A 27,502-nucleotide genomic window follows, 5' to 3' on the forward strand; every position below is an offset into this window, starting at 1 on the left:
TGTTAAAAGTTGTTTGCGTCCATGTGTTGCTTTCTCTGATCCGAGTAGCTAGGACAAGGAAGAAAGTGGTATCTTCCTCTGAATACCTTCTGTGGGCTAGGCAAGGCAAAGCTTGAGCTGACTCTTGCAACTTCATAAAGAAATACCAAGAAAAATGAAGTCTCCTGCAGCATCATTTACTTGGCTTCATTGCCAGTCCTTTAAACCCTGTGACATACATTGGGTGTAAATAAAGCTATAAATCTCCGTTCTGTGATTTAAAAGGACAATTAACAAACCTGCTATTTTCTTCTGATGTAATTTTAACTTTTCATTCAAATCTTTGTTCTGCATTGACTGTCTTAAATATTAAAAATTATATTTAACCCATTTTTAAATGTCACATGGATGAATACATGCATTTGGTAGATATATACATATAAAACAGAAGTATCATTGTGTGTTCTTTCTATTACAGGTATGTGTCGTGTGCACTGGGATGCCCATATGAAGGAAACATCACACCAGCTAAAGTGGCAGAAGTAAGAGTGAACTTCTGGCTTGTCTTTTTAATGAATCAAAAATACATTTTAAAATGTCTATAGGTCATGTTCTCTACTTAACCATAAAAAGATCTTAAATGGATAAAAATTAAGGAAAACAAGGACAAAATATATCTAATGCTAAAACTGGGTGCATAACCTCACTCAACCATGTGCAGTCAAATATGAGAAAAATAGTGTATTTTGGTTGTTATCAGTCATGAAAAAAAAAAATGTTCTATTTCCTCTACAAAGTAAGTAGGAAATGGTTAAGGAAATAGACTCTAGCACATATGTCAGTAGACTGTGTTGTCCAAGATGGTTCCCAGCACAACCTCTTTTTTTTAAATCCATTTTATACTGGAATAAGCATACTGTGCTGTCAGCTGGTAGAGCCTCTGCTACAATGTGCTTCAGGTGAGTGTCATGTGATTAATACATGAGCCAAAACTCAGCCCCAATATGATTTCTTAAATTGCTCTACTGCCATGATGGAGTAAGTTGCACCCACCCTTCCTGCCCCCCTTTTCCCCTTTAGGATAAAGGATAAGGAAGAAGATGTCTTAATGCAGCCTTTTTTTCCCAGCAGGGAGGTGAGTGAAACACAAGTGTAAAATTTTGTAGGAAGGCAAAGAGGGTATGAAAGCTGAAATGGATGTTAAAAAAGAAAGCGGAGAGATAATTCAAGAGGCTGAAGGCAGAACACACTGGCCTTCCACCTAGGGATAGACTTGTCTTCTCTGTTACACTTAATCACTTATTTTTATTGATCTAGCAGAATAACCAAACAATTGTCTTTTACTGTGTAGCCCTAGCAGCTAGTCCACATTTGTCTAATATATTATGTTCTGCATGGGTGGTTTTCAGGTCCTTTTCTCCTGTATCTTCTCTAGTATACATTCCAGAAGCAACTTGGTATAATACTTCTCCCACAGCAGCCACACATACTCACATATTTGAAAGAAAGTAGCTAATTTGAAAGGTAATCAGTGTTTCTAAATTAATTTGTTCTAATATGTGAAGGTTAGTTAGCTTTAGTTAGAGCAGTGATGACATCTGCTTATTGTGTTCCTCAACAGGCTTCTTTTTTTAACTACCTTGCACAGAAGAGCTCCTTTGATCAATGCTTGGTGTCAGGGCAGTTTTCCCAAGGGGAGTAGCACAAGACTCATGCATAGTAAAACTGCTCAGTGGTGCAGAACATAATGCCATTCAATCAACAAAGCTGCAAGCTCATAATCACATCCTAATTACACCGACAAAACAGTGTGTTGTCTTCTCCCACACCCTCCTCCCAAAAATCCAGGTTGAAAACTTACAAAGACATAACTAATGGGCTGCCTCCTACTATGGTAAAGTAGAAAATTCAGTTTGAAAAACTCCCATTCAGCTTCCAAGCATGCACATTCTTCTTGAAAATAAGTATAGATCTCTTTGTAAGAGTCACTTTAAGGTTAAATCCTGACATCAGTGGTGATGATGAACTTGTTAGCAGAGTTTCAATCTCTCTTCCTTCATCTTTCAGAACTTTGTTTTCAGAAGGCTGAAAGACCTAAGGACTCAACATGGAAGAGAAGTGAATGCAATATGATTTCTAGCAGTTTATATAGTCTCAGTTATTACTGAAACGCTCATCTAGAAAAACTTAGAATCATGAATTAGAAAGAACAGGAGAAAAAAAAAAGCCATCTTCTTCCTTTACCCTGATCTTAAAGGAAAGCTGAGGTTTGGGGAGTAGCTGGATGTAATCCACCCCTAACTGCAGATGATTGTGTTCTTTCTTACAACAGTATTCTAGTTAAAATGCCTGCCATGTGTTGATGACATAAAAATATACCATGTGATAGAATCCCTTTTGCAATCTGGTGATTGTCCCCTTCTTAAAATGTATATTGAATTTGTGTTGATATGAACCAGTGAGTCTGACTTTAAAGCACAGTTTTACTACATTTGCAATAGTCATAGCACTTCCAAGCCTTAAGCAGGGCAATTCAGACAATGTGAAGTTCTTTTTCAGCTGTTCTTTGAATTAAGTGAACAGCAATATTAATCCAGCACTTCCAAGACTGCTGGTGCAGCACTTTGTCAGCTTCCTCAGACATATTCACAGCAATCCCACTGATGCAGTCCTTGAATTGCTTTAACAGCAGAGTGCAGTGCAACTGAAGATGTCTTGGAAAAGAGTTGTATTTTTTCATTTCTAAAAATCTAGACTGGGATTCTGTTCCAGTGGAGTGGTCTTTTGGGATCATTAATACACAATGGGGAATCCTAAAGGGGACAAACATTTTCAGCAGCTGAAAGTAAGGTGAAATGTTTCCAAATAAATTCAACAAAAATAAGATGGAAAGATCCTGAATTCAATTTCCAAAGCAATATTGTCAGTGAAAACATGATTTTGTGCTTCTGAATATATGTTTCTCTTCATGCAAAAATTATGAAGCCAGGCCTCAGTTCTTTTACTCGTGCAAAAAACTCCTCAAAGAAATATTTAGGGTTCTACTTACATAAGTAAGATCTATTTGTATACAATTTTGTTTGGTATTAAGAAAATTTTTAAAACTTAAGGACTAGAATGTTAATTAAGTTGCAGTTTTGCTTTGTTAGTATTTTAGTGTTTGATTTCATGAAAAGCAAACAAAATTAATATAGCAAAATTAATATGGACTGCAACATGTTAAAACTTCAGTTTTTATTGATTTTTTAAGCACCAAGAGAAAGCAAAATCAGGCTTCTTGTTAATTATTTATTGTCTTAGTTTGGCCATGTGCTTGGGTTCATGTAATAAGCAAACAAAATGGCAGGTCTTTACCCTGCACAGCTTATAAGCTGAAAATTACACGAAGAAAACCAAACAGCTGGAGAGTCCCCAGAGACAGAAAAATGTTGGGAAAGGACTTGACAGAAAATGTGTAGTTTTAAAATTTTGCTTACTTGGATTCTGTGGGAGAGTCAAAAGCAAATTTTTGAAGGATTTGACTTGGTTGGTTATTCCACGTACAGAAGCAGAACTATAAATTTAAAATAAGAGGATCTATGGGATCTTCTCGGATGACAATTTTCAAGAATGAATAGAGCATGTGTGATAGATAGATCCACCTCAGTAGGTCAAAACCTGAAACCTGTACAGAAATATGTATTTTTAAATGTATATTCTTGACGATATTTTATATTCTTTTATCTTGACCTCTTCATGTTTTTCTATTTCCAATCAGGTATCTAAGCGCCTGTACAGTATGGGCTGTTATGAAATCTCTCTGGGAGATACAATTGGTGTGGGGACTCCTGGAAGTATGAAAAAAATGTTGGAAGCTGTTATGAAAGAAATTCCTCTGAGCGCTCTTGCTGTTCACTGTCATGACACGTATGGGCAGGCGTTAGCCAATATCCTCACAGCCATACAGGTAACTCAGTTTCTCTTTTTATATATACAATAGTAATAGTCTTAGTTTAATTCAAATGCTGTTTTAAAAAATGCTGCTCTTAAAAAGATCATTAGAAGAGGAAAAGGCAGTCATAAACTTTCAGAAAGTATCGCTCTCACATCAGCTTGTCAATAGGTATTACTCTGGTTGCTTTTACCAGAAAATGTCAATCCTTGTCTATTTATTGCCTTCAATTTCATACAAAATCACTAAGAAACAGTGGAAACTACATTCCATTGATACTAGATGAAAGAGGGACATAAAATACATTTTTTCTGCTATTTCAGATTCCACTTTTCTTAGAAACAGCTGTATGTTTGTGGTCCACTAAACTAAAATTTCTATTTCACAAAGGTGTCTAGATAAAAAATGGAATAATGCACAATTACATCTTGATTTCAGATTATTGGTAATTATGTACACAGAATTGTCTAGATAATTTTATTGCTGTTGACATGCCTTCATTATTCTTTTTTTTTAATCAGTTATATCTTCCAACTAAGATTAGCAACAACTTTTATTTAATCAGCTTTCGTATCTGTGGCTAAATAATCAGAAATAGTTAATTTTCAGAAGAGATTTTTTTTCTTTTGTTGATATATTTTTCAGAATAGGACATAATGCAGGTTCTAATGTAGTTTTTGTAAAGACATAATCTTGAAAAATACCTTAATGTGCACATGTATTCATAAGGAGACCAGTTTTTACTGTTACAGAATCAAAAGCTGTTTACAAATTGTAGGCCTTTATTGTTCTATTTTATACTTAATGGCATCTTCTGCTTCCTTGTAATTCAGGCAACCATTTTGAAGGTGAAACTTTTTTTTGTCCTTAGTTATTTTGGCAGAGCTCATATTATGTTGTTTAGATATAACAGCAGTTGTGTTACCAGTATTAGTGATATAAGCCACAAGAAGGAACAAAGAAAGTTTCAATATGGGAATCCACAGGTATTTGATTACATAGTGAAGGACAAAATCTTGTAAAAAAGGTTCTAACTTTTACTCACAGCACTCACCCTTACTCACTTTTACTATTGCAATTGTGTGTGTATGTATCATGGGATAAATAAATTGCTAATTTCACAGTTAGCTTCAGTTGCAGATGCAATAGCTAAAAGCATGAAAACCCCTGAGCATGGGAGGAGTTGGCCATAAAAGTACTTGAAGCATTGTTTTTCAAATCCTTCCTTAACATAATTGCTGTCATGGTGCCTACTAAACACTGAACAATGGCTGCTTTTTTAACCCCAGTATTTGCTGTGATTCTTGTCTCAAGTTTACCTCTTGCTTCTGTCTTTTTATTTACTGCTGAAATCAGCTTTGTAAGACTTAAAGGGAAAAAAGCTCTTAGGTACCTAATACGCAGTTTAGGATAATTAACATGTAAATTCAAAGAGCAAAAGACCTAAAAGGAAACCCCTATGCAACTTTCTCAGATTTCTGGGAAGCCAGGGGTGCCTGAGACCCAGAAGAAAACTTCCCTCTATGCTCAAGTTCTCCTACAGTGCATGTCTAAAGGTGCAGTGGTTTTGGCTGAGCTGAACTTGTCACAGATTTTGCCAGAAGTCCTTGATGAAGCAGGCATTACACAGTCTCTCTGACTGGCTTTGTGTGAACTGCTCCTTGGCTCATTCTAAAGGTAGATCCCCAGGCTCTTGGATCCTCCAATGTGGTCTGCACCTCACAACATCCCCTCTTGTCTCAGGTCAAAACAAAGCAGCTACTCAGTGAATTACAGTTCATACTCCTTCTAAAACAGGACAACTTTTACAGGTCAGCCATGCTGTGAAGTGCCAAAGCCAGTGGATCAGCGTGCCCAGGTAACTTCTGGCCCTTGCTGTCAGGCTTTCCTGTACTTTCTTCCAAAGATACAGGAATAGCAAAGTACTGGAGTAAAAACCCTTGTTTTCAACTCAGCTGCTGTTTCATAGCCCAAACTCTCCACAGACACAATTCCTTACCCTTCCCCCTTTATGGGTCTGTGTGACCGACACAATATTTCATCAAGACTGAAATGTATTTGGAGGGTTATAGAAACAATAGGCTACAGTGATTGTTTGAAAACAAGTTTAAAGAACATTCAGCAAACAAATTACACTCTTCCTAAGACATTGCAAAATACAACCTCAAGCTGAGTACTATTGTATTGTATATTGTATTTCCTAAGAATTAATGAATGACAGCTGGAAAGCCACAAATCACTCTGCACTAATTCAGGCATTGCTTCGATGGGAGATCTCCTAAGAGTGGAAAGAGGTGCTGGTGATTCAGTAAGTGATTTTTTATAAAGGTCACATTGTTCCATGCAGGATTATACTACCCAGAATATTTTCTTCTGTTTGGGGCTGATCCAAAGTCATCTAGAAAGGACAGGCTGTATCTGTATAAGAAATTAGCAGGGCAGTAGTCTTGCAATTTTAGCATTCAGTTTTATGTGTGTTGTTTTAGCAAAAGGATAGGTAGTGAAAGATGGGAGAGAGATTAGCCATCTTTTAAAGAGTAAGTAATTTTTTGAGTTGCTAAAGTGAGTAATACAAATAGAAAGCATTGCCTAGAAAAATGAAGTTAACTTTATTTTATGAAGAGAATCTGTGTAAAAATGTGAGGAACATGAAGTGATGCTTGAAAACAAACCAATAAACATTTAAAGTAGAAACATGACTGGCTCTTAGTTAAATGGTTTAATATAAAAATACCAGAGTATAAATTGACCAAAGAGATAAATTCAGAAGATGGGAAGTGATGTGGAGATCTAGTTAGAGATTATGGTATTCTGAGTAAAATTACATATGTGGGTTAGCTAATGTGACAAACAAAATGTAGCTAAAAGAAGTAGTAAAACATTTATAGGAAATTATTACAGACCTCCAAGGAAGGGTAAAAAGATGGGTCAGGAAACTTCTGCAGAGGCCCTGGTAAGGTAGACCATTGATCTAAGACGATTCGAGTTTCCTTAACTCTTGTTGTGTGTACAGAACAGGTAAGAAAGGGAAAGTTTTTAATGGAAGTGTTACAGAAATCTTTTCCTTTAAAGCTTGTGTAGTTGACAGAAATAGGTTTGCCTTTCTTCCTAGCACATATGCAAACATGAGAAAGAATACACTTAGAGGCAAAGAGGAGTTTTGGCTGCCTGTTTCAATAAATGAAAAAATCTCATGGTAGTCCCATAGAACTTTATCAAATTCAAATCACTATCATAATTCATTAATATGAACTGATCCCTACACTACTGGGATCAAATACGAACTTAAAGAAAACAAGACTGACAAGGACCAAGGATTTTTACCACATTGTGTAATCATTTCCACCTTATTGGACACAGTGAAATGAATGAGATTGATTACATGCCAAATGAAACCACTTTTTATTAGTTCTTTTTCCAGAAAACAGGAATTTTGAAATAAAATCCCCAGTTTAGTACTAGAAAGAATTTAGCAAGCCTCTAATTAAATTTTCAAGGTTCAGACTGCAAAATCCAAATTTGAGAGTACAAGTACAAATAGTTTTTATGAAGATTTAAAATTTGTTTTTGAAATTGAAATTTAAAAACAGAATAGATTTTAAGCTTTGTATAGAATGTAATTTTGAGATTAAAAAAGCTAAGTTACACAAGTGGGCAAGTGATCAAAATACATACATGCCCAGTCAAATTATCTGAGCCCTGTAACCCTCCACTTCTTTTCACCTGCACAGCCTGGCACTCTGTAAGTCATTATGTGGTACAGTGTGAAGGTGGGAAAGACTTGCTATATGAAGCATGCACATTTTTTAGGATATTGAAAAAATGTTAATATTTTTCCATTCTTATTTTGAGGAGAGCATAGAAATGGAAAGGTTTCAGCAAACCTCACAAGTTTGCTTTTCTCTGCTGTTTACAAATATATGCCAGGAAGTTGCAGAAGACTTTGAAGAGATCTCCAGAAACTAATTTCAGGGTTCAGATAGGGAAATATTAGAAAACACAGCTTGACTGAGAATAGCTGTACAGAATTCAGGAAGGGCTGGTCATGCTTCAGTATTTTGCTGGAATTCTTTGAGGCAGTCACTGCCAAGGAAGACAAAGGATATACAGTGGCCATCCTATGCTTTGATTTTTCAGAAAACAATTTACAGTGTCCTGTACTGGAAGTTAATATTAAGGTGTGGTGGCATATAATAAGTGAAAAGTTGGCTAAATGGCAGGAAACAAATAGAATTATGAAACAGAATTTTTTCAAGCTGGAAAGCACCATCAGTGTGGTTGTGGATCCTAGGCCTGTGGTTGTGGATCAGTGGGCCTGTGGGTCCTAGGTTTTCCTGATTAAATGAATAATTTGCAATACCATGATGCTCATGTTAAGGGCAGTTGTTCTAAAGTGTAGAAATTAGGTTTTGCAAATTTTACATTTGTGAAAAATTGTGAAAAACAGGATATCTGGCAGAATTTGTAAGTGAAAATCTGTGTAATATTCTAAAATATGCAAAAGAAAAAGTTTGGGATCAAACATAAGAGTACAGGAATACATATAATTTTAAGTAAAGCGAGAGACTATTACAACATGCCTGTCCTTTAAAATAAGGGTCTTCCTATAGCTTTCTGCCTTTGGGTTTCTGTAGGAACTAATTTATCCTAGATATATTCTGGGTTTGAAGTGTAAACAGTGCATTTGAATTATTTGTCAGCAAACTAAAAGAGCTGTTGGCAGTAACACAAAATTCTTTAGACAACGTCAGTTTGCTTTTTTGTTTCTGTTTCCTTTTATTCTCCCTTCCCATGAAAATGCCATAGCACTTAGCTAAAGGTAGTAATTAAAAAAGCAGACATGAAGGAGTACGTGATATTAGGAAAGAAAGTGAGTAGAATTGTTTAATATTGAAAGCTAACATGACAGGTGAATAAGACTCTATTTGAAAGCAGATAAGTTAGGAGGAAAATGGCAGGTCAATTGTGAAAATTTACCAGGCTGCAAGGTAGACATTTTCTTCCTGGGAAGAAAACTTAAAAGACAGTGTCTACTTTGGTAAAGTAGCAACACACTTGCATTTTATGAAATAATATTGTTACTATGAGCAGTCAGCTAGTTACTTTTGTAAGTGAAAAAACATACTGCACAAATGAATAAATCAGACCTACATATGGGAAGAAAATAAAAACATAGGTGTTCATGCTAAAAATCTGACCAATGCTTTCCAGTATTTTCTCTTTTTTTTTTTGGTCTTTTTATAGGTACTGGTTTTACATTGTTGCCTGTAATATCAGCAAAATAATACAACAAGCAAATGAACAGGCAGCACCACTCCTGCTTCTTTTCTCAGATCAGTACAAAAGATTTAGCAGCCCAATTTTTGCTCTTTCCTCAGATCAGTACAGAAGAAGTAGTAACTGTATTTTTATTACTTTCTGCTGCTTTTTGCAGAATGTGCATAGTATGCAATTTCTGAGGAACTGAAAATTTTTTACCTCTATCCCTATGTTTCAGAAAAACTTGATAGCCTGATAGTTCACAAATTAATCATTGCTATTACTACAACTGGTACACTATTATTAGGGGAAAAAATTAAATGGTAGACTTAGTTCAAGATTCTTATTTTTTTAACATTTTAGGATAGGAAGGGCAATATATTTGTTATTGGATACTGAAATAGCAGTGAGAGTGAGGCAAAAATTTGTTTACATGCATATACTGATAGGTAGCCTATATGTATGGGTTTGTGGATTTTGGCTTTTATTTTAAATGAAACTTCATATATTATAAAGGATTAACAAATAATAAAAATCTACATTGTTCTAGCTGCCTCTAATATAATGATTGAATTTCAGAAGCTTTCAGCCCTAGTTACTGAACCAAAAACCTGAAGTCTAAACCTCTTTCAGGATACTAATCAGACAAAGAGATCCTTCATCAGGTATAGATTATTCTCATCTTCAAATTACTTCACTAGACCTGACTTGGAACAGTAGACAAACTTCCCTTTGGCTTACAGTCAAACCTCAACTGTCTTTTAAAACATATTTAAACATTGATTTCCACATGCAAATCTACCCATCTTTCTTTATATCTCATTGAATTCATACGTATTTATCACTCTAGGTCTAAATGCAATATAAACGGAGAAATCATTGCAACAACTATAGAAATAAAATCTGAAGTGGTTTTAAAACCAAAGTTGCTTTTAAAAACCAAAGATCATTTCTGTACAAATAGTATTGAAGCTGTAGATTTATTAAAAAAATAATTTGGCCCAGATATTGTTTGCTCTTTTTCTGTACTTGTGTCCTTGCATGCTTCTGCTTTTTTGTTGGAATGTTGTTTTATTGAAGTTTTCCTAATCACATCTTAAATGCTTTAATTTCTGAGTTCCCCATCCTGTAAGTGGTGTTCATTTGCACATTTGATTCTTCAGTGTCAGTGGTACATTTCAAGTCAAGCTTCATGGAAAATTGATCATTTTCTGATTGATTAAATCTAGCATCATTAAGGCCATACTGATTTGGTTGATCAGGACCTAAAATACATTCCAGTATTGCTTTCATTACTGTGCATCTTTTTCCTCTTGTGAATGAATTTCTTCCCATGCAAAAAAAAAAAACAGATTCAGAGAATTTACTCTAAATTATTCTCTTATCTTCATCAGATTCTGTTCTACTGCATCTTTAGTTGTCTAGTTGTCATATCAGGAACTATAGTTTGTAAAAGGTAAAGGAATTAGTATTAGTAGAATATGAGAAGACAATTCTGTCTTATTTCACCTCTTTCCAGATAAGAAGAGGCTTGAAAATTAGTGCTTGTAAACAATGCTCACACAAAATAGCATAGAATATAATTTAGATACAAAATCGGCAGATTATAGGTGCTTCTTAGGGTAATACCTCGTACAGACTGTTAGTGTGTCTGCTTTGTTCTCTTTTGTAAGGCCTTTTTGCCATTCTTTGCCTCTATCAGTTCTCAAGCAGAGTAAATATTGTGCTGGCAACTCACTGTCAAGAAGAGAGAATGATGTGAACAGATACTGTGCTCCTGCATTCACTTACTCCTGATGTTTTCCTAGGCACTTAGGTTAATTTTTTTTCTCTTTCACTATTTTCCTAGTCATTGTTTCATAGTTGTAGGTCCACATGGCCAGAGCAATAGTCTTTTTACAGACCTCCTTTTATCATCCCAACTGTGTCTTGTTTAACTTGACTATTTAAATGTCTGAGAGTCAGCATCATCCAGTTCTGAAGTGGACTGGGCAGTAATCCAGCTCTTTCTGTTAGAGACAGACATTAATTTTTTTTGGACTAGAAACAAATCACTTCCAAATGCTGGAAATGTAAGAAGGCTTTTCAAAAAAAGGGTTTCAGGTGTTTATAGAACAAATTAGTATAAAATAGTTTTCAAAATGCTAAGCCAAATTTAAAATAAATATTTAGTACTTTTAGAAGCTGTGAAAATATAGCACTGGAAAACTGAAGTCACGGATCTGTAGCATACATTAAAAAAATGGTGAGGGCACACCAGTGTCAAGTTCCCCATACATATTTCTATTGTGCCTCAACTGGATTGCATGTATAAAAAAGGTAGGTGTTTTTTTTTTTACATGATCAATAGAGACTGGCTGTAGGTTTAATGAGATGACTGCCTGTAGCAATCAGAAATTGAACTGATAACTGTTATTTTGCAACAGTTGTTGATTCAATTCTTAAAAATAAAAATCTAGATTATCAAGATGACTGGAAAATGAAGAATTTTCACTGGTCTGAAGATTGTTTCTTCTGCCTTACGCACCATCACCTAAGCAATTTCTCATTCACAGAAAGACAAGCTAGTTCTCCACAGCTGTTACCTGCCCCTTTTAGTTTTATGGTGTCTTGCTTGTCTCTCCCATATCTTTCAACTTTCACAATAAATCAAATGGGATTTCCACAATTAAGTATCCTATACAACTGGCTCATCTCAGAGCTGCTCCACACTTGCAAGCCCACCCCGTTCTCTCTTCTCAGCACCCCTCCCACAGCATGCATTTCTTCCTCAATTTCTGTCTCATCAGCTGTCATGGTAATTTTAGATATGAGCCTGTATGTCTGAATAGGATTTGCACTCCTGGGGTTGCTGTATCACTCCTTTACAGCATTGCCAGGCTTAGTATCTCTGGCCTCTCTGGCACAATGGCCAGTTGCTATGAAAAGATTGCATCCAGAAAATCAAATTCTTACCCTTCAAAAAAATGTCAGGACTTCCCAACTGCCAGTTGTCAATGATGGTGCTAGTTCCTAGACTGTGCCAGAAATTGCTTGGTGGAGCACTGCCTGGCCCAGGCCAAAGCTGTGCCAGGGATTGTCACACAAAGGGGACAATTGAATTCCAGTCCTGATGTCATTTAGTTCCTTAGTCATATATATATATATAACCACAAAAGAGCACAACTTCCTGTGCATTAACATCACAAAAGAGAGACTTTTGCTGTCCTTCCTAGTGGCATTTGTAGTGATATTTGAGGATGTCCCTGGAGCTGAGATTTCAGAGGTTGTGGTCAGTTCTGAATGTGCTACTGGTGTCCCTGGGGATTTGAGCTTACATGCTGCACACTAAGAAGGTATATGGAGCAGTGACAGAAATAACATACAATATTTCAACATAATTTTAAAATGAATTGTAAAAGACAAATTTCAAATTTTGGTGAGGATACCATTAAGTACCTTAAAAAACGGGTTTTATTCAGAATTTAATTCCTTGTTCAACTTACAAAGTATTTTGAAAATAAATTATTTCTATAAGTGTTGCTTATAGACATGTTTATTTTTCTCCTTGATGGGAATGACTCCCTCTCCCTTTTTACCCTAAAGTAGTTTTTCTTCAAGTTTAATAACAAGTGTAAAATAAGGACAGAACTACTACAGTGGTTCCCACTTAAAATTATTGTTTCTTTTCATGACCTTTCTTTATGTGTGTGTCTATTCTAGTTTTTGTCTGAAAAAGAGGATATTGCACGGAACCTGAATTTCAGACCTAAGCAAGGATCAGAGGAGTTTGCCATGGCAGGAACAGACTTGGGAGATCACAAATCCCAGGGTCTCCAGTAGGGAAGTGCAGTGTTTACAGGATGAGGCTTCCTTCCTTTCTGGACAGCTCTACAGACAGCTGTGCTGAGGGGGTGGAACTAAACCTCTGGCCATTCTTGCATATTTACAGCTCCTGGAAGGAATTTTGTTACCATCCAGCAAACAATGAAGGAGGAAGAGTTACTTCCCTATTGCTGAGATACATCAGGTGGCTTTAAACAAGCTCTTAGGAGTAAATTAAACAGCAAAAAATCTGGAGATACTATGACCAGATAGACTGAAGTTCTGAACTCACTCCAAATGAGTGTGTTGGGTGTATCTTTGTAGCTGTATGAGAACAAGTGAGCATTTGCATAAGTGGAATAAGTTAAAGATGACTCTTCAGCTAAGATGGAAACCAAGACTGATGTAGTAGTGAAAATATGACAATCATTTTTTCTTTCTGTGTTGTGCAGAAGCAACAGTGAACCAGTCTCCTGAGTCAAATTATGTAATTTATCTTTTTTTTCCTTTTGAAATATTGCACTACAGATTGAAACAGCCAGGCATTCAGAAATAAAAACATTTTATAATTTTAAAACATAAGTGAATGATAGTTTTATATACTCCAGAATTTTGCCAGCTTGCATGTTTGCTTGTTTATTTAATTTTTTGCTTTGTTGCTTATTTCAAGTGCTATATGGTAACAGATTGCCAGAGACAAACGATGTGATTTGCTTAACAGAGTCCTTTCAAATGCATAAACACTTAAAGAAAGATTTTTTTCTCTCATCAATGTTCATAACAGTTAAATTTTGCTTGCACTGAGAGTTGCAACAATAGGTAAGAATTTTTAATTTGAAGTAGTATCTTTTCCTCTAAAGAATAAAACAAGTGAACAAAATAATAGTAGATTTAGCAAGGCATATATAGCAAAAGATAAGGTACTAATTTGAATGCCTTTTTAAACAAAAGTGTTCTGGCTTTACTATTGGCAGATACATTGGACAAGCATTGCAAATGTTTTTTCTTAAAAAGGAACTTCAATTAGAATAAGGGACAAATATTTGCAAGACAGTTTACATTCTGTGCTCCCCACCTTAATGCTTCCACTTAATTAGTCAATATATTGGAAGGGAGAATTCTTAAGGAGGCAGTGCAACGTGATAAGGTATTGTAATATGATGAGCATTACAAAATTGATCCAGTTACAAGGGAACAGTACAAGATGAGAAATTGTCACACTTTTTAAAAAAGTTTCTTGCATTGTAATGAACATTGTGATGAAAATTTTATTTGAAATAAAGATTCACTCTGCCTAGGGTGTCCAAAAAGATGCCCTATTTCATTGCATCTTCTTTGCTCATGTTACTGTAATTATTAACTGTGGAATCCCATCCTGGAATTTTACTTAAGACTTTATATTTTTACACAACTGTAAAGTTCTACTTCCTTGAAATTATACAGATGAATGACTAAAACATATATTCCGTAGCTCTTACGGGGAGGTTGTTCCTTGGTTCTGAATCTTTTCTGTAGATGCTAAATTTTCCAACAAGACCTTTGTGGTCCCATTTGTTAAATACATTTGTCTGAGTCTTGAATCAAATAAGGATGTGCATAGCCATTTGCAAGTTCACGGGCTATTTAGTGAGAATGATTTTTAAGCAAAAAAATACCAATAGAAGTAATATACTTTTTTTCTTGTTAAAAAAAAAGATGTAAAGGGAATAATCAAATTGCAAGCAAACAGAAATACCTGGTACTTTATTACATCATCATGTTTACTGCAATATTGCCATGATTTTTCCTTAATTCTTTGGGTAAACTACTCTTTAGTTCCTCTAGAGAATGAGGTGTACAGGAATGAATACATTTCGGTTTGGTTTGGGGTTTTGTTACAATGCTATTTGATGGTGGTGTATTTTTTTCCCTTGCAATGATTTTCTAAACACAGACACCAGTGAAGAAAAAAAAGAAGCAGTATAGCTGCTGTAAATATTTTGTGAAATGTCCATCTGAAGCCCCTCAGTCTCTGGTAATTAGAGGCCATGCTGTGGAGATTGGCAGGGTAAATTACCAGTTAATGTTTACACAACAAAACATATGCCCAGTACAATATCCTACACTGATGTTACTGAAACCAGAGTCCGGAAATGTACAGTGGAAACAAAATGTGGTACTTTTCTTGTGCCAACATAAACAGCAATTACAGCACAGTGTGAGAGAAGTCATAAGAAATACTACTGCATATCAGTAGTTCAACAAAGTCAGCACTTTTGTGTAATTGCAGGGGAAAAGGGCTGAAAAACATTACAGATCTCAGCAAGAAATGGCCCTTTATACTTTTAAACTGATCCTTGATAAAACAATGCCGGGGTCATGAGAAGGCTACTCTGCCAATTTTGCTTCACTGTGGGATCCATTGACATCTGGTTGAGCTGCGGAAGCTGGAAAACTTCTTTAATATTCTCTTGACAGTAAAGTGGACATGTGGAAAACATTCTAATCTGTTAATCTTTGGTGCTCCTGAAGAAAAAGGACATTTGGCTTTATACTTTGTGATGATAAATATTGTCTCCAGGTCTAGCTGTAAATAAGTTAAAAGCATTTGAATGGAGGATGCAGTTCTTATTTTCCATATATGGGAGAAGATGGATGTGCACCTGTGTAATCCAGATGATGTAATCAATGCCAGGAGGTGTTTTCTAAGGGTAGTTTACCATATGTCCTGGAATTCCACTTTTCTTTATGCTGAGTATGTTTTGTCAATGAATGTTGGGTAACAGAATCTCTGAACCTCCTTATATCCTACATACTAAAGTAGAATAAAGTGTTGTTTCACTCAGGGGATTCTGCAAATAGAACTAAGAGAGATTTGAAATAGTAGTTATGTCTGAATAAAAAGTGCAGGCTTTATTTAACAAAATTAACTGTACAAATTATTTTTGGTCAACCTTAAATCTAATATGGAGTGATAATGATGAATGTAGAAGCTAACCAGGACAGAAAAACAAGACTGAAAGAATTTGTAGTTTCTTCCTAAGGTTATATATACCAATAAAAGCAGTACGTAAAATATATCAACTAGGTTATGTGTTCCCTGGATGGAGGAAAAAAGAGCCTTTTCAAATACTGTGATGGTTGGGTCAGATTTGCCATTTTCATTGATAGATTCACATGTTCCACATTTGTCACGTGCCCTTCAAATACTAGACCAGTGTCCTTCCCTGCTTCTCTATAGTAGCACTTTTTAGTGTTGTAGCTCACAGTGAAGTGCTCTCTCTGCAGCCTAAATTCCAAAAAATGATTTTTATCTGTTCCATACTTCATTCAACCCATTCTCAGCTGATGTCCCATAATTCAGCCAATAAGATAATTCAGCCATTTATTTTCGTGGGTACGTGTCTACTTAGCTTATCCTCTGTGAGCCTTCAATGGTAGTGAGTGGATTTTTTTTCTTTTCTTTCTTCACTGGACCTTCATTGTCGGCAGCTCCAAACATGCTTTCTCCAGTCCCAGCAAAATTTTCCCTGCCCAAAGCTACCCTCAGTAACTTTACCATCATTTTGTCTTCTCTGCCAATTAAAAGCCCTTTGTTTATTTTTCGATTTATTTTTATTCATTTACAGTGGTATGTAGCATGTGAGAAAAACCTGATTGTCAACTGGCTACATGTAGGGCACAGGCAACCTGGCACAGTTTTTGCTCCTCTGGACTAGATGGTTCTCTCCCAGCCTACCCCAAAACTGCCCTTTGCCTTTTCTCTCTAGTTCTCCCTTTCCCTCCAGATCCCAAGATTATTATCTTCTCTGCTCTGTATATTTAATTGGTCTTCTGACTGTGTCCAAACTTATATCTATAGAACAAATATTTCGCGTTTATAGATTGGGTTATTTCACGACATAGCAAGCAGGCAAACTGTTAAATCCTCAGAGGTTTGCTTGAGAGCAGCAATTGCTCCTGAAGAGCATCTGGGGCAGTAACTACTTACTTCAAATCATCATCAGAATCTGGCAATGCCCTGGGTTGCCTGGGGAGGGAAGGAAGGGAGACTGGAAAGTTGCTCAGTGTTCTGATGATCATTGTATCTTCATGGGTTTCAACAAGACCTTGGCGTGTGCCTCCTGCTCCCCCTGCAGCTTTGTGATCCTTAGCAAAGCAGGGTTCGAGCTGTGTGCAGCCCTGCATCAGCAAACCCGGTGTTTTGTAAATAAAAGATTGTACTTATTCCTAAAAGGAGCAGAATAAGCCTCCATAGGCAATACAAATAGTGGTTTGTGAACATCCGCCTCACAATATTCATCGTGTTATGGCACAGGATTTTTTTAGCTTTCCAAAATCTCAAAACCAGTCTCGTGTTGAATTGGATTGATTCCCCCTAAACATCCATGAATGTTCTCCGAAGAAGTGGGTCCTCAACACAAATGTCACTGCTTTAGCCCACCAGTGAGAGGATTTTTGTGCAGGTGACTCACTGTCAGTCAAAAACACAGATTTTCAAACTCAGTTTCAAAGAAACTGCTTCGCAGTTTTTTATTGAGGTTGAAGGAAAGAGCATGGTCAGCTGCTGGTCTCTTGACCCTTGGGCATTTTAACCCCCAGACTGACAGTGAGGTGGAACTTCCCTAAGCTTGTAACTAAGTCCAGACTGTGTGATCTCTTAAGATCAGTATCCCTCTTGTGCCAAATCTGAGAGTGCAAAACTACAAGAGCATCTCCAAGAAATTCATGTTAAAGTTATTGAATATTAGCATAACAAAGTATTTTTCCTTCCCCAGAACTTGTTCTTGGAAGTGGCCAAGCCCATTTTTCACTAAAACTTTCAAAACAATCCAGCCCGAGGCAGAGACAAGGTTTAGAAAACATAAGTTCCAGCAGTTAAAGGCTGACAAAGTAATAACCAACTGAAAGTAGGGCCTTATGATGGAAAGTGTTGGGGAACTTTAACTCTAGATGTCATTGCTAGCTTTGCTTATAATAAATGTGTCAGTAGCAATGTGAAAAGATGTGTGCAATAAGTTAAAGGAATGCTGTATTGACCTATTTTGTGTGGCATGTCTGCCCACAAATTGCTTGCATCTCAATATATTTTGGGAGAAAAGAATTTTTTCTTTTCTTCCCGATGAATGTATTAATTTTCAAACGAAATTAACTGGCAAATTAGATATTTTAATGTAACAGTGACACCCTGTGGTCAGTAGTAATAGCGTTAACTCTGAAAAGCATGTTTTGTGATGTGTTAATTCAGCAAAAGTGGAGAGAAAAAGAAGTAGGAAGGAAATGCAAATAACTTTCAGGGATTTCCACAGAGAGATGTTACCCCATTTTATTGCCTTATTGTAGAAATTTGTGCTTCTACTTGCTCAAATACCAAAATAATATTTATTTACATACATTTGTTTTATTGAAAAACAGAGGAATGGCAAGCTTTGATTTTTAGACAACTTGATAATGTAAATCAAGAAAGGGCCTTTGTGATCACTGAACCTTATGAAGCATTGCTGGCATAGTTATTTCTATTTCCATGGTTACCTCTATCTCTACAGGATAAGGTGTTTTCCCTGATGGCATACCAAGTGGTGGTGGGTAGCAGACTGATGCCGGAGAGACACAGTGATAGGACAGAGTTAGGCACTGACCAGGCTTCAGGATTAAATAGCATTAGACTTGTGCTGCCTTTTGTGTGGACAACCTTTGACCTGATGTGTGTGGGTCCTCCTTTTACTTCTTCCTCCCTCCCTTCTCCCTTCCTTGAACAAATGCTGAACCTACATGCACCTGTCTTTAAGGCATTGGTACACAAGCCCCTAGACTTTTTCACACAACAAATCTTTGCCTGTTTAATGCATACCTAGGATCCTTGATATTATGATTTCAAAATCTCATAATTTAGAAGAAGCCTAATTTATGAGAGACCTGGTTTATAGCTTCTGATTTATACCTCATACATTCCTGGGGTTAGTGATGCTGACTTTGCCATTTTTAAGAGAGGGACAAAGTTAAACTTCTGCCAGACAAAGCCAGGTTTAAAGATCAGTAAGGAAGGAGACTGACTGTCCCAACAAGAAGTTATGGGGAGGCAGTAAAGCAAACTGAGAAACATAAAGCATTTATTATTCACTGGCAATAATGGTTTCCTGTTAAAATTGGCTGTTTGACAAAGGTGATAAATTTAATTCCCTGCTCTCTCATTGGGGAATTGGGAAGTTAGCATGGGACAGGAGCAAGAAGTCTTCTACCTTCTCTAGAGAGTAAGCTAAAGCTAGCCAAAGCTAAAGTTTGGAAGGTGTTCAGGAACCACTGTCAGGAATTTAGTGATTATCGAAAGGCTGCAAAGTGTCAAAAAAGACTGGAGCACTATAGTTGTCCTGGAAGCCAAGCTATTGTTCACCCTCACACATGTCCATACATAAGTAGCTGGGTGAGTGCTCGTCTAGGACATATCCTATGGAATAGCTGCAGTGCAACTTCTCATGAATGTCAGCACAATTTAGTGCCTGTCAGGAAGTGACAATGAGACTGTAAGCTTTTTAAAGATCTCCTATTGACAGTGAATACTTTGCAAGCTCAGATTGCTAAACAGCTTGAAACTTGTTATCTCCTGTAAAAGCGTGACAAATACTGGAGATGTAATGAAGGAAAAGACCTTGTTTTACATATTTAGTCAATTTTTAGATTTTTTTTTTTTTTAGAGTCCCTTATGCTTTTAATGGCTGCAGAAGCAAAGAAGCTTCATAGCTGCTCAGACTTGCAGAGAATTTATTTATTAGGTGCTATTTCAAACTGTGCTTGGACAGGCTCAGCTGTAATATCAACCTCCGAATTAGTTAGTAGCACTGCTGAAGGATGTTTTCCAACATCTGTTTTTAGCACTGTTAGAATGGAGCTTGGACCATGGATTATTTAAGGTCTTTTTTGAATGGGGCCACACTGAAGATGAACTGCAGTGATTCTGCACATGAATCAGCAAACACATTACATTTGTACAACACGCAAGAGCAGACAGATGCAGCTGACCCTGCTGCTGAAATAGTTGTATGTTGCAGTGGACATCTTATCAGAAGCATTGTGAAGAGAACTTTAAAAGACATTATCCTAAAGGCAGAGACACCTGTTCATTGCATATTAAGAGCATTGATTTGAAGAACTGCCAGATCTGGAGGTCAGTCAGAGCTGCTGTATTATATACACCATGTCAAGACCTTGTCTACAACTGGCCTAATGTTCCAATAGCAAATCCATCCTGATGGAGATGCAATTTTAGTGACTTCATGTTTATACACTGCTTCTGGGAAGTAATGGTTTAAGAGTCCTGTACTGGGATGAAAGCCACCACACCAAGAACATTACCAGTGTAAAGCTGTAATTAAGACTTTCTCCTTTTTCTGCTTAGCCATAATAGTCAATATTTAAAAGACAGACCAATTATCACTGCCAGTCATGTGGAAGTTACCATTCCCACTACTTAGCCAGCAGAAGGCATTAGGATTTTTATGCTCTTGCATCTACATTAGGCTAAATTGACTGAGCTTACTCTAGCTTCCAGGGAAGGTAGTTTGAATCAAACGCAGACAAGGCTGCCTGAGAATACAAAGACGTGGTTAGACAAAGATATGTGTTCCATGTTACCATCAAGTTGCTGTAGTATCCTGTACTCCTCCATGTATTCACAATCACTTTAAACAAATGATTGTAAGCAACCTGTTCCCCAGTGTTACAAGACTTGCACTGCAAATGCAGAATTACAGTGGCATCACAAGTGTTTGTACAAGGATATCAAGAAATTTTTATATATATTTATTCAATGCTTTCAGAAAACATGCTCCTCTAATGCTGGCAGGATATTGTTTCTTGCTTTTGCTAACTGTCACTGACTGGAGCAGGCTGCTGATAGTAATACACACTGCAGAGGGAGAGGTTCTCCCCAGCTTTGACCTGGCAAACTTTTTTTGGCTGTTTTTCAACAAGTACAATTTACTTGATATTTTTTCCGATTTTTGCACAAGGACAAGCATTTAATGAGATAATTCACTGGGATTAAAACGTGACTCTTTATATGGGACTAGAACGTGACTCTTTATATGCTACTGAAGCTGTTTCTGAGTCTGCTCATCTTCCTTGGGAGTTTAACAGCTGTGATGCACCTTATAAATTTATTTGCCTATAGCTTTTATCAACATGTAAAAGTTATTGAAAATAAGTACATCAAGAAGAATGCTCTAGAAGTTACAACATAACCTTACAGTTTGGGGAAAACTCCATGAAAGACACTTCCTTCACAGAATCACAGAATATGCTGAGTTGGAAGGGACCCACAAAGATCATCAAGTCCAACTCTTGGCCCTGCACAGCACCATCCTCAAGAGTCTTGAGAATATTGTCCAAATGCTTCTTGAACTCTGTCAGGTTTGGTGCTGTGACCACTTCCCTGGGGAGCCTGTTCCAGTGCCCAACACCTTTTTCTAATATCCAGCCTAAACCTCCTCTGACACAACTTCAGGCCATTCCCTCGGGTCCCATCACGAGTCACCACAGAGAAGACCTTCTACTTTTTCATCTCTGGAACAGCAATTTCTAATTGAAGTCTTAAAATTAAACTGAAAGAGCAGGCATGGTAGTGGAATGCATGCTTGTATCAACCTGCACAACCATGTCAGACACCCTTTACCGCAGAACCTCACCATACCCTAAATCTTTCCACTAAGAGGCCTTATGTGTGTGTCTGCAGGGACACTTGCAAGCCTGAAAGTTGCCACTGTGGAGCTTGTAGCAATGACTTCCAGCATAAATGCATGAATCTTAGCAGCTAATGCAAAAAGAGAGAATTTCCAATTGAAAGCTATCATAAATGCTTATCCTTTGTGTATTAGACACAGATGTGTCATATAACACATTTTCTGACTGGTAGGTTACACAAAGTGTAACAAGTGACTGAAATGTGAAATGTACTTTGGTGATTCACTCCATAAGTCACAGATTAGTGTACTTTCAAGGACAATATCCTTCCTTAGAGACTCTCATTGTGTGAGCAATATTAAACATATCGTCTTGCCTGTCACAGTTACACACCTCAACTCCTTTGAGGTCCTTATTAGAGGCTTTGAGCAGCTACCTAGCTCAAGATAATATTCCCTGTCCAAGAAAAGGACCTGGAACAGCACTTCATTGGATTACTTTTTATTATTGCCCTCCAGAAACGTTGGAACTTTAAAGAGCCTGTAAGGCCAATGATAAAACTACAGAAAGCGTTGTTAAAAGTAGAAGCAAGTACAACAAAACATTAGGGAAGTTTATTTTGGAACTAAAAAAAAAAACCCCAAACAACTGATGGGTATATTTGGATAGGGGTCTTAGCAACTGCACAATGCAGGACATATTGTTTGCCTACCTTGCCAGCTAGTTGTGTGCATGGCTGTGAAGGAGAAGCTCAGGGTTCTGGACTAGCTGGCAGGGGTAGGTAGGTCCCTCAGAAGGGAAATCAGCTCTCTCTTCAGCCAGGCCTCAAAGCAGATCTTACTGACTTGCAAATGCAAGTAACAGGCATGGTTTAACATATGAACTTCTCTGGACCCAAAGTCAAAGTGGAACTCCTGTCCTGAATTTGAGCTGTTATTGCACTCTGATTCAGTCTGCCTGACTTCTCCTTCTACAGTTTTGGTGTATGTCTGCCTAAATTAGCCCTATGGGGAGAACCCTCAGTGTACTTAAGATAGAAAGAAGCTGGTGTCTTTGAAGAGCTGATGACTGTTCTGCCTAATACTCTTGTCTGCTTCTGATTATCTCTAGAGCCTCCAGAGGCATCTGATCCTCTTCAAGGGGAAGACTGAAAAGCTTTGTCTGACAAGGGAGACCCAGTGTCCTGGATCACATACCTAACATGTTGTAACAGAAAAAGATCTCTTCCCAATTTCAGCTTTATTTTAAAATCTAATTACAGAATGAAGAGGTTGCAAGCGCTCACTCAAATCAGTGGAAATTACAGGCTCAGGTTTTTTTCCCTCCCATATCTGTCTTCCAGGGAAGGCTTTATCCTATAGGAAATGTAGTATTATCTGCTAGGCAGAGTTGGTAACTGGTTTACTATTTTTTATCATGAATATGCTGAGAGGATCAGAAGAGAGAAGGCACTTGGGTGCAGCAGTAAGAAAATAAAAATCAGAGAATTATGAATTTATGACAGCTGAGTGTTTTTCAAGTCTTAATTTAAGACTAGTTAAAATGAGAAAGGTTAACACCATGCACCAAGTATTCCCTTAAAAATATTCAAAGTAAAGCTCAGAACCTATATCTAAGGAGGACTTCCATTGATTGTGTTTGGTTCAATGAAAGCATTTACAAGAATAGATGCAGGCTACTTAGAAACATGTTGAAAGATAAAGAGAGAAAAAGCATAAACCTCTGTTTGACTGTAAAGCAGCAATTATATTATCTGTCAAAATCATATGTAATGGACTGTTAGTTCTTTGTTCCATATCCTGTGTTTGAAGAGTCTTACCTTATAAAGATGTCAGGACTAATTGTTCCATTATTATAAGGAACTTTCTCCAAGGAACACATCCATTTGTGGAGAAGTGCATATTTTTTGCATGTAACTAATCCATATAGCCTGCCATTTATCAATAAATGTAATTAATACTCTGTGCTGATGTTTTGTTTTTGTGTTGTTATTTTCCAGATGGGAGTTTCTGTAGTGGATTCATCTGTTTCAGGACTTGGTGGTTGTCCCTATGCAAAAGGTGCTACTGGAAATGTAGCCACAGAGGATGTGATATACATGCTTAATGGTCTGGGAATCAATACAGTAAGATATTTTTACTTTCTACTTTAGACTTTAAGGAAAACAAAAATACTTTTCTAGGAAACATACAATACATACCTGCCAATTACTTGTGCTGTACAATAAAATACTGTGAGCCAACTGTAAATTTTGCAAACTCAGTGCTTTGACATAGCTTGACACATAACATGAATGATGTTGTCTTCATTAGCAATTTAGGGTAGAATTGGTTTGCGTATTTAACATAATCTGAATAATCTCCCTCTCCCTACCTGGAGCTATGGTAGCAGAGTAGAGCTTAGTAGCAGCTGCTTTGAGTAGCCTCAGGCTACTCAGGCTCTGCCTCAGTAGCCACAAAACATTCATACTGTAGACATTGCTCCAGAAGGCTTATTAGCTCTACAGTGGAAAGACTGAGTGGACCTCAGCTTTTGTCACAGTTTTGGATTTGGTTCATAGTGCTTATTAATTTGTTGTAAATTTTTCTGGCTTCAAAGTTGAAAAAAAAAAAGTGGTGTTTGGAGTCCAAGCAGAGGGCATTGTTGTTTCTCAGGTATCCACTTAATATATTTCAAAATTGTACAAAACCTGTTACTGCTCAGCAGGCTTCACAGTAATTTTTATTTCCAGCTCTGTTCTTGGAGTGGAGGGTAGAGCAGCTTATCTGCACTGAGCTGCACTTTAATGAACCTTACCAGTGAGCATCCACACCTCAAGAGCACACTTTTAGTATCTCCAGCATGGTTGGCAAGTTAATTATTCTGTTTTTGTGGGAACCAATTAATACTACCTTCTCCAATGAATGTGTGCTCTTTGTTCTTCCTGTTGGCCACTCTTGTTCTGGAAATGTGACACAATGTGTTTGTGCTAACTGGAGCATTACAGTGACTTTAATTGATACACAGACTCCGAGGGTCAAGTTCAAAGGAGAACACATAAAGAGCTGCCAAACTGCAAAGTGTGTGGTTTGCATTTAAACTACTGCAGAAAGAAATTGAAATGTCTGATGTCTGAAATATGAAGATTTGAGTTACTGAGGAGCTTACCAGTTGTTTGTAGGCTGCAGTTCAGTGTGGTATACATGCTGATAGAGTTCCTTGACATAAAAGGATTATAAAACTTGTTCCCTGAGCACTGTTAAAGCATATTCAATGCCTTACAGAGTTCACTGTAAGAGTTTATCTGCTTTCATTTGCTTTTTAGGGAATTCTGAGTAGATGTCAGACACCTGTTTAGAAAAGGTTTAATCACAAGTGTCCATTTTACAAGTGGACTCTATTTTGAATTGTTTGTATACACACTGGGATAGCTTTTCTTCATGAAGATGATGTTTATTCTTTTGAAACAACACAGGTCCTTGAAATAAGTAGGACAAATGTTGCATTTCACTTTGCATCGCTGTGTACCTTAGGCTTTCAGTAGTCTTTCCTTGGGCTAAATACCCATTGGCCTTTCCAACTGACTCATAGCGGAATGAAGCAATTAAATAAAAAGTTTGATTATATGAAATATACCTTGTTCCAGGCTTCTTGATAAGATTGATTAATCTGTTAATAGTCTGGTGTCCAAGCAGGAATCTAGCTTCTCCTAAAGGTTGATACCAAATCCCATGGAGAGAATCTCACCATGAGACACTTAGTTGCCCTTTTGTTTTGTTGTCTTTGTTGGTGGTTTTGTTAAATTTTGGATTATGCAAAAGAAAAACACAAAGCTTTTCTTCTTGAATCCTTTCTGGCCCATTAAATAAAGTGTGTTTTACCGGATGAGAGACTTGGAGCCTCAAAGTTATTACTTTAATATATGAGCTTTGGTCTTTGTAGCGTTGGTTGGTTTTGGTACCGTTGCCAGTTCTGTAAAATCATTATTGCACAAATCTATTAATACGTTCCTTTTTGTGTAATGGCACAAAATGAAATTTTAATTGCTAATGCTGTCCATTTGCAAGGAGCACTTTCTCATGTTCATCTCAGCTGCGCACTAAAGCTTTCAGTTTGTTGACTGAAGTCACTCGAAGTGTCAAGCAAAAGATGGATAGTATTTAACCATACATTATTGAGTTCAGATTGACCAGATACATCAAAATAATAACTGATTCTTCTTCTATACTGTTCTTCAGAACACGTAATCAAGAAGTGACCCATGAAATTAATCTTTGGCAGGCTGAATGTTTTGAAGTTCATGGGAATTAAAGGATTTTGCCTTCTGTCTGACTTAAGGCACTTGTCCAAGTACATAGATACTATTGAAGGCACTTTTCTTTCTGTTTTTTGGTTTCATGCCTTGGTGTCAAGGAGTTATTGTGGATATATGGAGTGGTTACTACATAGTATATTCTGAGTATCTATCTGAAGACGTGCTATTTTGGTTCAACACCCTTACAAACACTTGTCACTACTCTTGTCCCATTCTCATCTGTGAGTCATGCTCATCAGTGCCAAGTATTGTGCCCTCGTGGTAATCCTCTTTGGTTCACACCACTCGCATAAGAAAGAAAAAAAAGCAGGGATGCATGTACTCCATTTAATGAATGTGAACTGTGAACGTATGTTTCTTATCAACACATAGCACATTAGGCAGTGTTACAGTGATGAAAACATGAATATTGGATAGTTTGGGGAGTTTATTTTGACATCTGCTGTAATCTAACTACCAAATATATCCATGGTGGTATGTTGCTCATTTCTGCCTTGTTAAAAAGCACAGATGCATTAAAATTTTTTTATATTACGTTATGTGCTTTACAAACTAAACCTAAGTAAGGACCAAATGTTTTACATGGTGCTGATTGGAAACTCTGAAGCATTTTTTTCAAATTAAAAATGTTTTTGATTACATTTCTGTTAAGTAATGTCTATTCTCATTAACATTTTTAGTGAATTCCAAGAATGAAAAAGGCCAAGTTTACTGAAGAACGTGGAAATAAGTGCTAGAACCAATTACAGGATTAAGTATTTAAATCAAGTCTTGGTCTGAACTTTAGTATATTAATCTGAAAGTGAAAGTGTATTTCTGCTCCAATACACCTTGTACTCTTTAATGTTGAGTGACACCCTTCTCCCAATTTTGTGTGACTGCTCAGTGTATTGGTAGTTCAAAGTCCCCTTTTGCATCCCTTCTACAGGAACTTTACTGGCTCCTAAATTCCAACCTTTGGAGCAAGTATTTTTACCACTTATATGATCTAACTCTAAAACTTTTACTACACTCAAGTAATCCAGGAGACTGATAATGAAGTATTTTTGCCTCTTTAATCAGTAATCTGATTTCATTTTCACAGTTAAGCAGTACTGATATGTACCTTATGTTAGTTAAAAAGCGGTTGCTCAAGGGACATGTTTTTTAGCATGGGCAGATCAAGCAGCTGCAAATTTTTGCTCAGGTGAGATAGCAATGTAAACTGTAATTTTGGATTAATTCTCCTTCAAGAAGGAGACTATGTTTACTCAAGAGAATACAGGAACCTGTTTCTCCCTGAACACAGTTGCCAATACAAGTGTGTTTCCTCCATTTTCCTGAGCTGCAGGAATACTGCAGGATACTTAAATACATCAAGTTCCTTAGCACTGGGTGATAAAGAAGTACAGCACATATGTAGACACTACGTTTTTCTTCCAACTTCTTCTAGTTGTAATTCCAGTTTTTTGTTCCAGATTCTTTTGAGTTTGAAAAATATTACTCCAGCATTTGGTCCACTGCTGTTAAGAGAAGAAATCACTCTCAAAGTGGTAGAACCTTCCAAACAACGGGAAGCTGTAACTATTCTGTAAATTGCT

At 36.9% G+C, this 27,502-nt stretch overlaps 1 protein-coding gene across 2 annotated transcripts in view; it reads left to right on the forward strand.

Annotated features, from left to right (window-relative positions):
- Positions 1-27,502, forward strand: part of HMGCLL1 (3-hydroxy-3-methylglutaryl-CoA lyase like 1) — a 75,429-nt gene that overhangs the window by 39,901 nt on the left and 8,026 nt on the right. For both annotated transcript variants that reach the window (XM_064650320.1, XM_064650319.1), the window contains exons 6-8: positions 458-521; positions 3,737-3,925; positions 23,628-23,753. In XM_064650320.1, coding sequence (XP_064506390.1) covers positions 458-521; positions 3,737-3,925; positions 23,628-23,753 — 379 coding nt within the window. The remainder of the gene's footprint in view (positions 1-457; positions 522-3,736; positions 3,926-23,627; positions 23,754-27,502) is intronic.

The sequence above is a fragment of the Pseudopipra pipra genome, chromosome 3, assembly GCF_036250125.1.
Source record: "Pseudopipra pipra isolate bDixPip1 chromosome 3, bDixPip1.hap1, whole genome shotgun sequence".
NCBI lineage: Eukaryota > Metazoa > Chordata > Aves > Passeriformes > Pipridae > Pseudopipra > Pseudopipra pipra.